Here is an 18,322-nt window from a genome sequence, read left to right as displayed (position 1 = left end):
AACTACTATTGAATTAATAACAAAACTACTAAACTACCACTAAACTAAAACTGCTACTAGGTTTAGTAGCAGTTTTAGTAGTAGTTGTTTCAGCAAAACTACTATTAAATTACTAACAAATCTACTAAATTACCAGTATAACACTACTAAAAACCTACTATCAAAACTACTACTTATCTACTTAACAACTACTTTTATAGTTCAACATTAATCATCTCTTTACCTGTTAATTATTGAAACGTTTACATTTTTTTTAATAGTACCGTTGCTGAGAGCTCGACCTCACTTTCATTAGTCCTTGTACGATGAGAATAAAGATATTGTGATTTTGATTCCTGACCAAACATACATGGTAGACTTTAATTAAGAGCAGTAGCTAAAAAGATGCATTAAAGAAACCCCCGTAAATGTCAGCACTTCTGCAAACATGCATAAAGTCATATAAGAAGTAAATGTTTGATGCTGCTGCCACCTTGTGGTAATAAATGCGCCACAAAATTGGTACTTATGCGAGTAGAAATGCTTTAAAATAGTATTTTTCCAGTTTTGTAACACCTTATACTCATCATCATAGCCAAATGATATACTTCTTTGTTCTTCTCTGTGTTTCTCAGGAGGACGGAGCATCGGAGGTGGAGCACCAGCTGCCTGTGGCTGGAAAAATCAAGAAGCACTTCAACACCGGGCCGAAGCTCAACAGCACTTCAGCAGGAGTGTCAGTCATTACAGTAAGACCTGGACGTGTCACGTGCACTGCGTCGCTGCTGCGTTCTGTCATGTTTTTTTGTTTTTGTTTTTTAAATTCCAGGTCACTGATCAGTGTTCACGTGTCCTCGGGCGCATGTGTTTTTGAGTTTTCTGCAATAAAAAATAGACAGAAAAAGATTGAGCTCACACATTCCCAAACTTAAAGGAGAGAAATATTCAGAGCAATTAGGTCTATCTGCAGATAATAATAAACAGTAGTGTAACAATGTACAATGTTAGCATGACATTTTAGTGCAGGGAGTCGAGGTCATAGTAGTAAATAAAAAAAACACAGGCAACCGTTTACTGGAGAGCCGTCCATGCACATGGAACCTTTATTCTGTTTGAACACGTGGAACAGGAGGCTTTTTAGCTGTTTGAAGAAGAAAGATATGTGCAGATATGAAGGAACTGAGCCAAGGAGAGAGCCTTATAGATGAATCCCAGCCATGTGTGCATGTCTGTGTAGACATGCACACATGGCTGCATGTCAGAGAAGAACGTTCAGATTATAGAGTTCTCAGTGATGAGTGAGTCGAACCTAACATTAAACAGCCTCTTTTAGACTGGAAACTAAAGTTTCTTAACCGCTCCCTCTCCCAGACCAAATCTCATAGAGAAAATCTAAGATTTGGAAGGGGTTGTCAATCTGCTGCCACTTACATTAGTAAGTTGAAATGTGTTATTTTACAACTTCAGTACTTGAAATCCTTTGTTCAGATTTGACATAAGTGGCACAGACTGACCACAGGGGGGCAGCAGTGGACCGGCTGCGCCTGTGTCTCCATGAGCTAAAAATGCACATTTTGTCTATGAAGTTTGGAATGGGAGAGTGAGTGGTTTAAAAAAAAAAAAAAAAAAACACATGAAATTTACCAAAATAAAGTAAAAGTAAAAACTATATAGATGTTCGTTTTCACTATATTCATTCTATTTTATGCTTGTTTAGGCTCTTGTAGATTTTCACCCTCATCTCATCCTCTCCTCTCAGACCACGCCACTTGATAAGGAGAAGCAAGTTTTCCGACGAAGACGCCACCAGGATGTGAAGTCCATCCCGCAGCTGCCGCACAGCACCACCACTGCTGCTGCTGCCGGTGCCCTCTCCCCGTCTGACTTCACCTCCGAGTCCGAAGACCTGTCTCCGGGTTCTGCCGGCACCGTCCGTTCGCCCGTGTCTCCGTTCTAACACAGAACGCTCAGTCCATTCCGCTGTTGTTGTACTTTTATTTCAGTTAAAATCAGAATGAGGCACAGTTTGTTTAAGGATCACAAAAATTGTCCCTTCTCCTTTAAGGAGAAATCACCACATAACTTGTTTTGGCCTGATTTCTGCACAAGCACTGGTCATTAATAGTAATATGGCGCCCTCTACTGGTTCATACCATGTACTGCAGGGAAGACAAACCTGTTTCATTTAATTTTTTTTTTTATTATTTGACTTGCTTTCAGTGCTCTATTGTGGCTTGGAAGTCCAAAAAATGTTAAAACCCTTTTTTTTTTTACAAAAGCTTGAGACAAATTTTAAAAGAAATTGACTACAAATCAACAAATTTGGTGAAAATTGGATTGACATTAAAACACTTGTTTTATTTTATAGAATTAACTCAAGCGGTGAACATTCAGACCTTTCTCTAACAGTAAATGTTACACCACAAAATGCACTGTTATCTGTTATATCATTTGATTTTCAGATTTCAAATGGCAATGTGACCAAATCTAAGCCACGCAAGGGAGTGGGAAAAAAAAAGTTGGAGTCACAATAACGGGATAATATAACACATTATCTGTCTGTCACAGAATCTGTGGATCATTCGTTCATTCATTGGTTTTTCAAAAGGAAACGAAAAATGAAAAAAACGAATAACAAACAGCTCCCATTTCATCCAGTTTTGATATATTTTTTTTTACATCTAACCCAGAAGTGACCTGTGACAGGGGGAGGAGCAATTGTTTATATTTTTGTGCTTTTATGCTGTAAAGTTCACAGAAAGTTTGGTGACACTACTCTGCATTACGGTGAAGTTATTGAATATTTTTTAATATTAATATTTATAATATTTTTTCCAGGTGTTGCACTTTGTAGACGGTCCCTGCTCTCCTCCAGTCTCAATGACAACTGCACGTAGAGATCAATGTAGTTTTGCCAGCTTCTTTTTTGATAAAAACAACGTTGTAGCTCGTCGTCTACGTTTGCTATGATTTAAAATATGTCTTGCACGTGTTTCCAAAAAACAGATAACGGGCGTTTCCCATTTTGGATTTTTTCGGAAAGTTGTGAGATAAGTAAAGTTAGGGAAATAATTCACAGCAAACATTTTTTGAAGACATTTTAAATCATAGCAAACGTAGACGACAAGCGACGACATCGGTGATCTCTACGTGCAGTCGTCAGTGAGACTGGAGGAGAGTAGGGACCGACTACAAAGTGCAACACCTGGACAAAAAGATATTTAAAGTAGTAGTGTAATGTAAACTTTACAGCATAAAAGCACCCAAGTCCGGATAAAAACACTTTTATGATCGTCCCGTGTGAAGCTCCTCCCCCTGTCACAGGTCACTTTCGGGTTTACGTTAGATGTAAAAAAAGAAATTCTAAACTGGACGAAATGGGAGACGTTTGTCTTTTTTTTTATATATTATTTGAGCATAATATCAGAAATTGGGGAGAATGAAAACAGCCAAAAGAACTAGTCATTATCCAAGTTTTATTTTATTTTGAAAAACGAATATACGTAAAGCCAGGTTGAAAGTAAGTGTTTCGACATTTTGTAAAAATCTTTTGCACTTCCAGGCCACCGTAGTGCTGATGTTTCTAAGCAAGACAAGTGAAAACATGCTGCTATATCGTTCCGCGAGTGTTGTAAAGCAAGAGAACGGACGTTTTTGTGTCGGACAAATATTCCTCCAGAGACACGGTGGACAGGCGTTGACCGTCCACTTTACCCTTGAGCTTGCTGCTGCTGATTGTTTTTATGATTATCATTATTTTTCTTGAAAGCTGCAGTAGGTTTGTGTTGTTGTTGTTGTTGTTTACCTGGGTTTTATGTTGACTGAAGGTCTATTTTAGGTTTCTATTCTCCCTGAATGTCTCTCTCTTTGTCCAGCAGATGGCAGCGTTGTCAAACAACGAGGATGTACAGTTCCACTGCAAAGCTGTTTTTATCAAAACTGAAAGTTAATCAACCAATAATTTGGTAGGTGATCGATAAGCTTTTATTAAATTAAATTAAATTAAATTAAATTAAATTAAATTAAATTAAATTAAATTAAAGTAAATTAAATTAAACTTATCAAGTTGTGTGATTACAGCTTATTTTAGTGTAGTGATGTTATTATATCCTGTTGTGTTTTTGGCTCCTTTTAGACATTTAACCCCAAGGTCTGCACAGCTAACAGTTTTTGGTTCCCAGAACGTTCTGACCGTTCCCCTCTAGGGTTCTCCTATATATATTCTTATTTATATATAATATATATATGATATATGTATGTACATATATATATATATATATATATATATATATATAAGAATATATATGTTATAGAACATTTTTAGAACAGTGAATCCCAGTCCTGGTCCTGATGGCATAGTTCCCAGAACCATGCGTTGCTCAAGCGCTCTATAGCGCCCCCTAAGGTGAAAAGTAAAAATTGGGTCCCACCAAATTTCCCCAAACTTGGTGGGAAGATATTATAGACCAAGACGGACAAAATAGTCGGCCATTTGGAATTTTGTGGTCCATTTTGGTGATTTTCACCCAGCGTAAATGAGCGAGACACATCAAAGTTGAAAAGTTGTCGGAAGGTTTTGCGGATTCAAAGATCAGGGAACTGCTGCACTCGCGAGGGCCCTACCATGACTTGACTTTTAGACGCTTTACTGTGCCAAAACACCAGATTGAATTCATCAAATTACCAACATTAGTTTTCTAAAATATTACCGTAGATGCAGGAGAAGGCTGTAAAGGGTGAAGTGAACATGTTTGATTTGTTTTCTGCCATGTTATGAAACAAAATCCAGGAATACAGTGGGAGTTGGGGGGGGGGGGGTTATGTCTTAGTCTTATTATTTAATATAATTAATTTAATTTAACTTAATATTTAATAAAGAAAGAAAAAATCCCCCTACTGGTAGCTTTAAGCAGCAGCTTTGTTACACATTGATGCCCTCGTCTCGGCACGTGTTGGATTCTAAGTGCAATTAGGGTGAACTGAGCACATGGTAACGCGGCAATTCTCTATCAACGTTTCTTTATTTTTGTCATTTAAATGTAGTCAAACAGCAGTGCTTCCAGTAAAAAACAAACACATTATTTTAATATTTCTTCTTCTTCTTAAATAACTCTTATGAAAACATGAACATTATGTATTCATGTATGCACTGCACTCACTGTCCCGGTGAGTACATGAATGTCCTCCTGCATGTTTGCCAATGTACGACTGAAACAAAAGTCATGTGACATAAACTGTTCATGCTGTCATAGTGAATGCACTTCACTTTAAAGGTGCAGTGTGTGTAATTTAAAAAAAAAGAAATTAATTTCATTTAATTTCTGCCAAATAAAAAACAATTTCATGCACATTTTACGCACTGCACCTTTAACGCAGACTATAAAGCAACCTAGCACAAGCTTAAGGTTTTTGTTTTTGGTTTTTTTCTATTACTGCTGTTAAAGGGCTTTATGTTTTGGTACAGACCATAAAAAGCACAGGAACAAGGAGACAGTGGCTCTTTTTTTTTTAAAGATGGTACAGTCCGTTTTAAAAGAATGTGAACGCCGTATTTATTATAATTCATCCACGTTTTCACTCACATGTAAGAATGTTATTTAATCTACAAAATAAAGTCAAATGAAAACAGCATTATTATGATTATTGAAGACTTCTTTTCATAATGCAAAAAATGAAACAAATGTGGAAATAATAATAGAGTGATTTAAATAATCTGACTCAGCACTTTTTCTCCCTGAATGTCTCTCTTTGTCCAGCAGATGGCAGCGTTGTCAAACAATGAAGATGTACATTTCCACTGTAAAGCAGATTTATCAATATTAATCTGTCACTAATTAACCGCTGACTCATTTTATTTTATTTATTTTAAATAGAATAGATCAAGTTGTTTGATTACAGCTTCTTTTAATGTACATTTTATTATTTTATCACGTTTTGGCTCCTTTAAGACATTTAACTGAACACGTTTTCTGCTATTTTATGAACCAAAGAGCAAATTTACTTTACTATAAAGTAACACTGAGATTACAATATTGTTTTCAAATAAGATCTTTTTCAACACCATAATGATAAAATTAATTATCACTAGATGCCATTCTTCTACATGTTCTTTCCGCTTCATTTTCATTTTAACTGAACTTATTTTACAATTTTCTGCCATTTTATGAACCAAAAAGCTATGCTTTGAAACTGTATTTGACTATAATGTAACATTTGAGATTAAAATACCATTTACAAGACCTAGTTCATAAATATGAATATTTAATCCTGAGATTAAAATATCGTTGACAAATAAGACCCAGTTGATAAATATGAAACTTGATAAAGAAATGTGTGCTATTATTAGTGCCTGCAGCTGCAAGGCATTCTAGTGAGAACCCTAGGGTTCTCACTAGAATGCCTTGCGCTGCAAGGCATCTCTTGTAATCGTGCGCGTTTATTAGTGCCTGCAGCTGCAAGGCATTCTAGTGAGAACCCTAGGGTTCTCACTAGAATGCCTTGCGCTGCAAGGCATCTCTTGTAATCGTGCGCGTTTATTCTGCTTTTTATTCTCGCGCCCTCCCGTTATTTCGGCACGCTACTCCTCCTGCATCTTTGAGAAACCCCCAACACAAGTTATATCAAAATGTGCGCCTTGACCGGGAATGGTGTGCTATGACTTTTCTAAGATTTTCATATAACCATTGGGATAATATTTACAAAAAACTGAACAAAAATTAACATTGAAGTGGATGGGAGACCGAAAAAAACCAAGCCCGCTTTGGAGCATCACAGTGTCGTCATACTTTAACGTAGAAACGTGGTTGGAAGTTTAAACGGGTCACAAGACTTGGGACTTTTCTGACCTAAGTCGACATTTTGATACATGTTACGGTTTTTGAACTATCGCAGTTTAAGTTTTGTACTTTTTTTCAAAGCTTTCTGATTTTATAATGGGTGTGTGTGTGGTCGTTAGGTGTGAGCTAGAGTGACACACTCTAGCAAGATCCAGCAAAATAATCAGAAAAACTTCTAAACAAACTCTTCTCCTGCCCACAATTTCCAACCTACAGAGACAATTTTTACATCAAAATGTTGCCATGGTTGTCGTCTAACCCTGTGTGTGTTTGTCATGTTCATATGACTTGTAGTTTTTCTTAAAATCACCTCAAAGCACAGAGAACTCTGGTCACAGTCTCAATTCACTCCCATGTTAAAATGTCTGCTTTGGAGTTGTGGAAAATCAAGATGAGGGTGATTTTAAAACTGTGATTTCTCTGTCAATTCACGCCCGTTTGTCACAAATCTTGAGATGGGAGCTGCTGAAAGCCTCCTGGCGCTCACAAACCAAACATTTTATCTCTATCATCAACCGTTCTTGAGATATGACAACTTTAAAACATGCTGTTTTCTCTGTGAGAATGGGAAACAGAGGGGATTGTGAATCTCTCTCTCTCCCTCTCTCCTGTCACTCCAGCAGTTTGCCCCGCCCCCTCCTCTGCCGGCCCTGATTACACACACCTGCTGACAATTAAGCCATGTGGACTATAAAAACTCCCTGTTCCCCTGTTTCAGTGCCAGTGTGTTTTCGTCCATGCCTGATCACCATAGCGCCTCGTCACAGCCCCAGAATCCTCAAGTTTTTGATCCTCTTGGTGAGCGTTGCTTTATTTTGTAAGTTTTCTTATCATAGCCTGTTAGCTGATACCTTAGTTAAGATTTATAGCTTTTGTTTTCCTCCTTGGGAGAGATTTTTTGTTTGTTAATTTTCACAGCCTTTTAGGAACTCCAATCACTAGGCTTGTGACTTACCTTTTATTAGTTAGATCCAATCATTTAGATTGCGTTTTGTTTTTTATCTCATTCTTAGTTGGTTAAGGATCGCCAATCATTAGGATTGTGCTTTTGAGTTAGCTTTTGTTTTGAAGTGTTTAGAGCCGTGTTTTCCTCCGTTTGGAGAGTTTTCTGTTTAAGTTTTACATGATAACCTTAGTCCGAGTATGTTTCCTCTTCGGAGTGATTTTTTTGTTCCGCGTTTATAGTTCCACAACGTTTCTCTTGTAGAGCGTTGCGCTCGCAATTTGTTATAGGTTTTCATAGCCACGCTTTTGTTTTTCCTCAGTAAAGAGGACCTGCCTTGAGAATTGTTTACGAGTGCCAATAAAGACAATTAAAAAGCCTCTGAGTCCTCTCTGATCCGTCTTGTTATCTCCTCTAAAACTTGGTGTTTTTAAAGGGTGAGTCCACCAAAATACCACTCTGTCTAAATGCTTTTAAAGGTTCAATCCACATTTTTAGATTTTATAACGCAGGTGTTCGGAAGGGGGAGGGGGCATCAGGGAGTGGGAGGGGTTTATGAGTTATTCTCTTTCAAAGGGTGATTCCACCAAAATACCACTCAATCCTTTACCAGCACAAGTCCTGCACGCGAAGACACATGCCGCAAGAACTGCAGGCACACTCGAAATTTCGGCACGGAATTGCGGAAATCTAGTTCTGCTTTTTATTCTCGCGCCCTCCCGTTATTTCGGCACGCTACTCCTCCTGCATCTTTGAGAAACCCCCAACACAAGTTATATCAAAATGTGCGCCTTGACCGGGAATGGTGTGCTATGACTTTTCTAAGATTTTCATATAACCATTGGGATAATATTTACAAAAAACTGAACAAAAATTAACATTGAAGTGGATGGGAGACCGAAAAAAACCAAGCCCGCTTTGGAGCATCACAGTGTCGTCATACTTTAACGTAGAAACGTGGTTGGAAGTTTAAACGGGTCACAAGACTTGGGACTTTTCTGACCTAAGTCGACATTTTGATACATGTTACGGTTTTTGAACTATCGCAGTTTAAGTTTTGTACTTTTTTTCAAAGCTTTCTGATTTTATAATGGGTGTGTGTGTGGTCGTTAGGTGTGAGCTAGAGTGACACACTCTAGCAAGATCCAGCAAAATAATCAGAAAAACTTCTAAACAAACTCTTCTCCTGCCCACAATTTCCAACCTACAGAGACAATTTTTACATCAAAATGTTGCCATGGTTGTCGTCTAACCCTGTGTGTGTTTGTCATGTTCATATGACTTGTAGTTTTTCTTAAAATCACCTCAAAGCACAGAGAACTCTGGTCACAGTCTCAATTCACTCCCATGTTAAAATGTCTGCTTTGGAGTTGTGGAAAATCAAGATGAGGGTGATTTTAAAACTGTGATTTCTCTGTCAATTCACGCCCGTTTGTCACAAATTTTGAGATGGGAGCTGCTGAAAGCCTCCTGGCGCTCACAAACCAAAAATTTTATCTCTATCATCAACCGTTCTTGAGATATGACAACTTTAAAACATGCTGTTTTCTCTGTGAGAATGGGAAACAGAGGGGATTGTGAATCTCTCTCTCTCCCTCTCTCCTGTCACTCCAGCAGTTTGCCCCGCCCCCTCCTCTGCCGGCCCTGATTACACACACCTGCTGACAATTAAGCCATGTGGACTATAAAAACTCCCTGTTCCCGTTTCAGTGCCAGTGTGTTTTCGTCCATGCCTGATCACCATAGCGCCTCGTCACAGCCCCAGAATCCTCAAGTTTTTGATCCTCTTGGTGAGCGATGCTTTATTTTGTAAGTTTTCTTATCATAGCCTGTTAGCTGATACCTTAGTTAAGATTTATAGCTTTTGTTTTCCTCCTTGGGAGAGATTTTTTGTTTGTTAATTTTCACAGCCTTTAAGGAACTCCAATCACTAGGCTTGTGACTTACCTTTTATTAGTTAGATCCAATCATTTAGATTGCGTTTTGTTTTTTATCTCATTCTTAGTTGGTTAAGGATCGCCAATCATTAGGATTGTGCTTTTGAGTTAGCTTTTGTTTTGAAGTGTTTAGAGCCGTGTTTTCCTCCGTTTGGAGAGTTTTCTGTTTAAGTTTTACATGATAACCTTAGTCCGAGTATGTTTCCTCTTCGGAGTGATTTTTTTGTTCCGCGTTTATAGTTCCACAACGTTTCTCTTGTAGAGCGTTGCGCTCGCAATTTGTTATAGGTTTTCATAGCCACGCTTTTGTTTTTCCTCAGTAAAGAGGACCTGCCTTGAGAATTGTTTACGAGTGCCAATAAAGACAATTAAAAGGCCTCTGCGTCTGAGTCCTCTCTGATCCGTCTTGTTATCTCCTCTAAAACTTGGTGTTTTTAAAGGGTGAGTCCACCAAAATACCACTCTGTCTAAATGCTTTTAAAGGTTCAATCCACATTTTTAGATTTTATAACGCAGGTGTTTGGAAGGGGGAGGGGGCATCAGGGAGTGGGAGGGGTTTATGAGTTATTCTCTTTCAAAGGGTGATTCCACCAAAATACCACTCAATCCTTTACCAGCACAAGTCCTGCACGCGAAGACACATGCCGCAAGAACTGCAGGCACACTCGAAATTTCGGCACGGAATTGCGGAAATCTAGTTTAATTTGATACGCAGTTTTGACTAATAAATGAGTACAAAAATACTCCTGACACTGGAGTATTGCTGAATCCACATCAGAATCCACCGAGTTTTTACATATTAACAAGTTTTATTCATTTATTTATTTACTTTTCGTCAAAGAGATGTTGACAACATGAACAGAACACAAACCCAAAGACTTCCGTATTTTTCATGCAACGACGTCAGCTTCAGGTCGGGCGGTGACTCTCGGCACCGCCAGAAAACAAAAGAAAAAGAAGAAATCACAATGCAAACACAAAGATAACTTGCATATTTTTGTTTGTGTTTAAACCGTCGGCTCGCGACTGCTCGTGACAGCAATTAAAGGCAGGCGCAGTCGCTTTCACGTTGCTTTTAAAAACATCGGCTGTGGTCGCAGCGGAGAACTTTGTGAATATTGCTTTAACAATACGTGGTGTCACTGCAGGTTCATGACTTTTAAACAGTTTGTGCAAAAGTAGTCGAGCTGGGAAAAAAAAAGAAAAACGGGAACCGCGTGAGTGACGGTAGCTTACGTTTACGCGGACACAAGACGTCGATTCTGAAAAAAGAGACAGACCAGCCCTCTTGTTTGGGATGGGATTTATGTCATATTGTGGGCGTTGCGGTGTGGAATAACAAAGATGGGGGATTTGTTTCCTTGCTGCTGCAGCTAACAGCTAATAGCTAACCCTGAGGCTGCGGCGTCAACCAGAGAAAACAAAACAGAGTGGTTTACCCGCTAGTTAGCTAGCTACTCTTCTTGAATTCATTGGTAGCTTGACTCACTCGTGCCTAACGCAGCCTCTCCTAAACAAAAGACACTTCTTCCGAGCTAATCACACACTATTGGTGCTTTTCCACTATATAGTTTGAGCATGACTCGACGCTACTTGGTTTCTGAACGTACCGAATCGTTCAGTGCTTCCTGCGCGAGCAGAGCGCAGTGATTGGGCTCATGATCACCGGCTTTCAGCAAGGCTGTCACTAAATACACCAGGCTACTACTACCAGGTTAAATATTGACATTTTAGACTTTTCTTGTCTTTTGAGAGTGAAGATTTCCTCGTTTTTTTCCCCAAATTATGATTTTTTTTTCTCTGAATTCTAAATTTAATCACAGAATTATGCCTTATTTTTGTTAATATAACAAAAATCTGTTCAAACTTTTGTCAATTAAGAAACTATTTGTAATTACCTTTCACGTACACACCCACATTTACAAATATCCGGCCCACGTATTTTCACCCCCACTGACCACCTCTCAAAGTGGTTTAGCAGATGGGACAACAATCCGTCCTCTGGCATATTTACACTCACGCAATCAGGCAACTTTTTTTTTCTTAGAATTCTGAGAATTAAGTCACAATTCTGATTTTTTTCAATTTCAGATTTACTACATTTTCTGAGATCGTAATCCGATCACAGAAAATGCATTACTGCCAGGCGTAAAGTAGGCCACAGTGAAACACATAACCAGCATTACGATGTTTAATTCCGAATGTGCTGTATCGGATCAGAGTTTTCAAAGTGGCACGTTTACGTGATATATTTTTTTATTCCGATTACTTGTGTCCATGTAAACAAAGCTAGTGCTATTTTCTGTTTTAAAGACAAATACGTGAACAGTAGCTTCGATTCTTTGTCGACAACGTTCAACAACAACATTAAAAAAAAAAAGATTTCCCCTCAGAACAATAATTTATCAAACAAATAATTCACAGACTTGACGACTTTTTTTCTATAATTTAAACGACAAAATGAACAAACCAACGCCGTTTTTTTCACATTAACACACATTTAACCACTGAATCACAGAGGAATGATCGGACAAAATGGCCATAAACATGAATCACTAACCAACGCAGAGCCCGAGAGCAAGGCGGCTATTTTGAACATGGGGGGGTGGGGGTCACATGACTGACATGTGGACAAAATGGCGGCTCCTCTAAACAGATCCTTTACAGTGTTCATATTTACACTTAAATACTCTATAAAACTGTTCCAAGTGAGATATGTAGCTGTCATACAAATGTTGTATAAATGTTTTTTTAAACATGTTTGTTCATCACAATTTGAAACAGGAACTTTATTATTATTATTATTATTATTATGATTATTAATATTATTGTTATTATAATAATTATTGTTGAATTAAGTTGATTTCAGTGTCACTTTTAACCCTGAACCACAGAAGCTGTTTTGGCAAAAGTTGGTGGGATAATAAAACATCAGCTGGTTTCTCAGGTCAAGACACAAACAACCAACAAGGGAACAAATACAGACAAATGTGAGAATGTTGTATTTTGTAGTAGCTACACCAGGTCCACTGGTTCTCCTCTGTAGTTTTCCTCTGTTGGTTCTCCTCTGTAAGTTATTCTGTTAAGTTTTCCTCTGTTGGTTCTCCTCTCTTAGTTCGCCTGTGTTGGTTCTCCTCTGTTGGTTGTCCTCTGTGAGTTTTTCTCTCTTGGTTAGGTCCCTGGTTGGCTGATGTTCTTCGTGACTGTATCCTCCTCAGTACCTGTTTTGATGCTCAAAGTGCCACCGGTTGAAATCAATGTTAAAAGCCACAATGCTGCCTGAGGCCATTCCTGTGACCAAAGTCCTGAGGAGAAGCAAAAATAAAACACACAACATGAAATGCACATTTTAGCAAACATAACAGAAGCTTGGTTAAACACATGACTACGGAACAGGATTGGGGACAATTGTCATAGAGTCAACAAAAAGTCAACAAAAAGTAATAGTTTAGTATGTTGTCAAAAATGTTATACTATACTATGACTTTTTTGTCAAACTTAGGACGACATACTATACTATGACTTTTTTGTCACATTTTGGACGACATACTATACTATGACTTTTTTATCACATTTTGGACGACATACTATACTATGACTTTTTTGTCAAATTTTGGACGACATACTATACTATGACTTCTTTTTCACATTTTGGACGACATACCATACTATGTTTCTTTTGTCATATTTTGGACAACATACTATACTATGACTTTTTTGTCACATTTTGGACGACATACTATACTATGACTTTTTTGTCAAATTTTGGACGACATACTATACAATGACTTTTTCGTCAAATTTTGGACGACATACTATACTATGACTTTTTTGTCACATTTTGGACGACATACTATACTATGACTTTTTTGTCACATTTATGACGACATACTATACAATGACTTTTTCGTCAAATTTTGGACGACATACTATACTATGACTTTTTTGTCAAATTTTGGACGACATACTATACTATGACTTTTTTGTCACATTTATGACGACATACTATACTATGAAGTTTTCGTCAAATTTCTGACGACATACTATACTATGACTTTTTTGTCAAATTTTGGACGACATACTATACTATGACTTTTTTGTCACATTTTGGACGACATACTATACTATGACTTTTTTGTCACATTTTGGACGACATACTATATACGATGACTTTTTTGTCACATTTTGGACGACATACTATACTATGACGTTTTCGTCAAATTTTGGACGACATACTATACTATGACGTTTTCGTCAAATTTTGGACGACATACTATACTATGACTTTTTTGTCACATTTTGGACGACATACTATACTATGACTTTTTCGTCAAATTTTGGACGACATACTATACTATGACTTTTTTGTCACATTTTGGACGACATACTATACTATGACTTTTTTGTCACATTTATGACGACATACTATACTATGAAGTTTTCGTCAAATTTCTGACGACATACTATACTATGACTTTTTTGTCAAATTTTGGACGACATACTATACTATGACTTTTTTGTCACATTTTGGACGACATACTATACTATGACTTTTTTGTCACATTTTGGACGACATACTATACTATGACTTTTTTGTCACATTTTGGACGACATACTATACTATGACGTTTTCGTCAAATTTCTGACGACATACTATACTATGACTTTTTTGTCAAATTTTGGACGACATACTATACTATGACTTTTTTGTCACATTTTGGACGACATACTATACTGTGACTTTTTTGTCACATTTTGGACGACATACTATACTATGACGTTTTCGTCAAATTTTGGACGACATACTATACTATGACGTTTTCGTCAAATTTTGGACGACATACTATACTATGACTTTTTTGTCGAATTTTGGACGACATACTATACTATGACTTTTTTGTCGAATTTCGGACGACATACTATACTATGACTTTTTTGTCGAATTTCGGACGACATACTATACTATGACTTTTTTGGTGATTTTGGACGACATATTATACTGTGACTTTCTTGTCATATATCGTGTTTCTAAGATAAAAAATAACTTAAAGGCCACTTATTCTAGTTGGCCGAGTGGTCTATGACGCTCCCTTTTGGGTGCTAGCCTCCCCAAAGGGACACCGGTTCAAATCCCACCCCTGACTGTAACTAATATATTTTTAGGTGATTTTGGACGACATACTATGACTTTTTTGTCACATTTTGGACGACATACTATACTATGACTATTTTGTCAAATTTTGGACGACATACTATACTATGACTTTTTTGTCAAATTGTAGACGACATACTATACTATGACTTTTTCGTCAAATTTTGGACGACATACTATACTATGACTTTTTTGTCACATTTTGGACGACATACTATACTATGACTTTTTTTGGTGATATTAGACGACATACTATACTATGACTTTTTTGTCACATTTTGGACGACGTACTATACTATGACTTTTTTGTCACATTTTGGACGACATACTATACTATGACTTTGTCACATATTGGACGACATACTATACTATGACTTTTTGTCAAAAATTGGACGACATACTATACTATGACTTTTTTGTCACATTTTAGACGACATACTATACTATGACTTTTTTGTAAAATTTTGGACGACATACTATACTATGACTTTTTTGTCAAATTTTGGACGACATACTATACTATGACATTTTCGTCAAATTTTGGACAACATACTATACTATGACTTTTTTGTCACATTTGGACGACATACTATACTATGACTTTTTTGTCACATTTTGAACGACATACTATACTATGACTTTTTTGTCACATTTTGGACGACATACTATACTATGACTTTTTTTGGTGATTTTGGACGACATACTATACTATGACTTTTTCATCACATTTTAGACGACATACTATACTATGACTTTTTTGTCAAATTTTGGACGACATACTATACTATGACTTTTTCGTCACATTTTGGACGACATACTATACTATGACTTTTTTGTCAAATTTTGGACGACATACTATACTATGACGTTTTCGTCAAATTTTGGACGACATACTATACTATGACGTTTTCGTCAAATTTTGGACGACATACTATACTATGACGTTTTTGTCAAATTTTGGACGACATACTATACTATGACTTTTTTGTCACATTTTGGAAGACATACTATACTATGACTTTTTTATGACATTTTGGACGACATACTATACTATGACTTTTTTGTCAAATTTTGGACGACATACTATACGATGACGTTTTCGTCAAATTTTGGACGACCTACTATACTATGACGTTTTCGTCAAATTTTGGACGACATACTATACTATGACTTTTTCATCACATTTTGGACGACATACTACTATGACTTTTTTGTCACATTTTGGACGACATACTATACTATGACTTTTTTGTCACATTTTGGACGACATACTATACTATGACTTTTTTGTCAAATTTTGGACGACATACTATACTATGACTATTTTGTCAAATTTTGGACGACATACTATACTATGACTTTTTTGTCAAATTGTAGACGACATACTATACTATGACTTTTTCGTCAAATTTTGGACGACATACTATACTATGACGTTTTCGTCAAATTTTGGACGACATACTATACTATGACGTTTTCGTCAAATTTTGGACGACATACTATACTATGACGTTTTCGTCAAATTTTGGACGACATACTATACTATGACATTTTCGTCAAATTTTGGACGACATACTATACTATGACTTTTTTGTCGAATTTCGGACGACATACTATACTATGACTCTTTTGTCGAATTTCGGACGACATACTATACTATGACTTTTTTGTCGAATTTCGGACGACATACTATACTATGACTTTTTTGTCGAATTTCGGACGACATACTATACTATGACTTTTTTGTCGAATTTCGGACGACATACTATACTATGACTTTTTTGGTGATTTTGGACGCCATATTATACTGTGACTTTCTTGTCATATATCGTGTTTCTAAGATAAAAAAATAACTTAAAGGCCACTTATTCTAGTTGGCGGAGTGGTCTATGATGCTCCCTTTTGGGTGCTAGCCTCCCCAAAGGGACACCGGTTCAAATCCCACCCCTGACTGTAACTAATATATTTTTAGGTGATTTTGGACGACATACTATGACTTTTTTGTCACATTTTGGACGACATACTATACTATGACTATTTTGTCAAATTTTGGACGACATACTATACTATGACTTTTTTGTCAAATTGTAGACGACATACTATACTATGACTTTTTCGTCAAATTTTGGACGACATACTATACTATGACTTTTTTGTCACATTTTGGACGACATACTATACTATGACTTTTTTTGGTGATATTAGACGACATACTATACTATGACTTTTTTGTCACATTTTGGACGACGTACTATACTATGACTTTTTTGTCACATTTTGGACGACATACTATACTATGACTTTGTCACATATTGGACGACATACTATACTATGACTTTTTGTCAAATATTGGACGACATACTATACTATGACTTTTTTGTCACATTTTAGACGACATACTATACTATGACTTTTTTGTCACATTTTAGACGACATACTATACTATGACTTTTTTGTAAAATTTTGGACGACATACTATACTATGACTTTTTTGTCAAATTTTGGACGACATACTATACTATGACATTTTCTGTCACATTTTGAACGACATACTATACTATGACTTTTTTGTCACATTTTGGACGACATACTATACTATGACTTTTTTTGGTGATTTTGGACGACATACTATACTATGACTTTTTCATCACATTTTAGACGACATACTATACTATGACTTTTTTGTCAAATTTTGGACGACATACTATACTATGACTTTTTCGTCACATTTTGGACGACATACTATACTATGACTTTTTTGTCAAATTTTGGACGACATACTATACTATGACGTTTTCGTCAAATTTTGGACGACATACTATACTATGACGTTTTCGTCAAATTTTGGACGACATACTATACTATGACGTTTTTGTCAAATTTTGGACGACATACTATACTATGACTTTTTTGTCACATTTTGGAAGACATACTATACTATGACTTTTTTATGACATTTTGGACGACATACTATACTATGACTTTTTTGTCAAATTTTGGACGACATACTATACGATGACGTTTTCGTCAAATTTTGGACGACCTACTATACTATGACGTTTTCGTCAAATTTTGGACGACATACTATACTATGACTTTTTCATCACATTTTGGACGACATACTACTATGACTTTTTTGTCACATTTTGGACGACATACTATACTATGACTTTTTTGTCACATTTTGGACGACATACTATACTATGACTTTTTTGTCACATTTTGGACGACATACTATACTATGACTTTTTTGTCAAATTTTGGACGACATACTATACTATGACTATTTTGTCACATTTTGGACGACATACTATACTATGACTTTTTTGTCAAATTGTAGACGACATACTATACTATGACTTTTTCGTCAAATTTTGGACGACATACTATACTATGACGTTTTCGTCAAATTTTGGACGACATACTATACTATGACGTTTTCGTCAAATTTTGGACGACATACTATACTATGACA

At 36.5% G+C, this 18,322-nt stretch overlaps 2 protein-coding genes across 4 annotated transcripts in view; one reads left to right on the top strand and one right to left on the bottom strand.

Moving 5' to 3' along the window:
• Positions 1–5,610, top strand: part of LOC131462171 (serine/threonine-protein kinase DCLK1-like) — a 29,952-nt gene extending 24,342 nt beyond the window's left edge. For all 3 annotated transcript variants that reach the window (XM_058633167.1, XM_058633166.1, XM_058633165.1), the window contains exons 15-16: positions 615–728; positions 1,739–5,610. In XM_058633167.1, the coding sequence (XP_058489150.1) occupies positions 615–728; positions 1,739–1,936 (312 nt within the window). In that variant the 3' untranslated portion in view covers positions 1,937–5,610. The remainder of the gene's footprint in view (positions 1–614; positions 729–1,738) is intronic.
• A 4,789-nt stretch (positions 5,611–10,399) lies between these two features.
• The window catches only part of nbeab (neurobeachin b), a 306,319-nt gene continuing 298,396 nt past the window's right edge, over positions 10,400–18,322 (bottom strand). Inside the window, exon 56 of the mRNA XM_058633432.1 lies at positions 10,400–13,000. Within this exon, the coding sequence (XP_058489415.1) occupies positions 12,910–13,000 (91 nt within the window). The 3' untranslated portion in view covers positions 10,400–12,909. The remainder of the gene's footprint in view (positions 13,001–18,322) is intronic.

The sequence above is a fragment of the Solea solea genome, chromosome 7 (genome assembly GCF_958295425.1).
Source record: "Solea solea chromosome 7, fSolSol10.1, whole genome shotgun sequence".
Lineage (NCBI taxonomy): Eukaryota > Metazoa > Chordata > Actinopteri > Pleuronectiformes > Soleidae > Solea > Solea solea.
The sequence above is the reverse complement of the archived record's forward strand: the minus strand, read 5'-3'. Positions and strand labels throughout refer to the sequence as shown.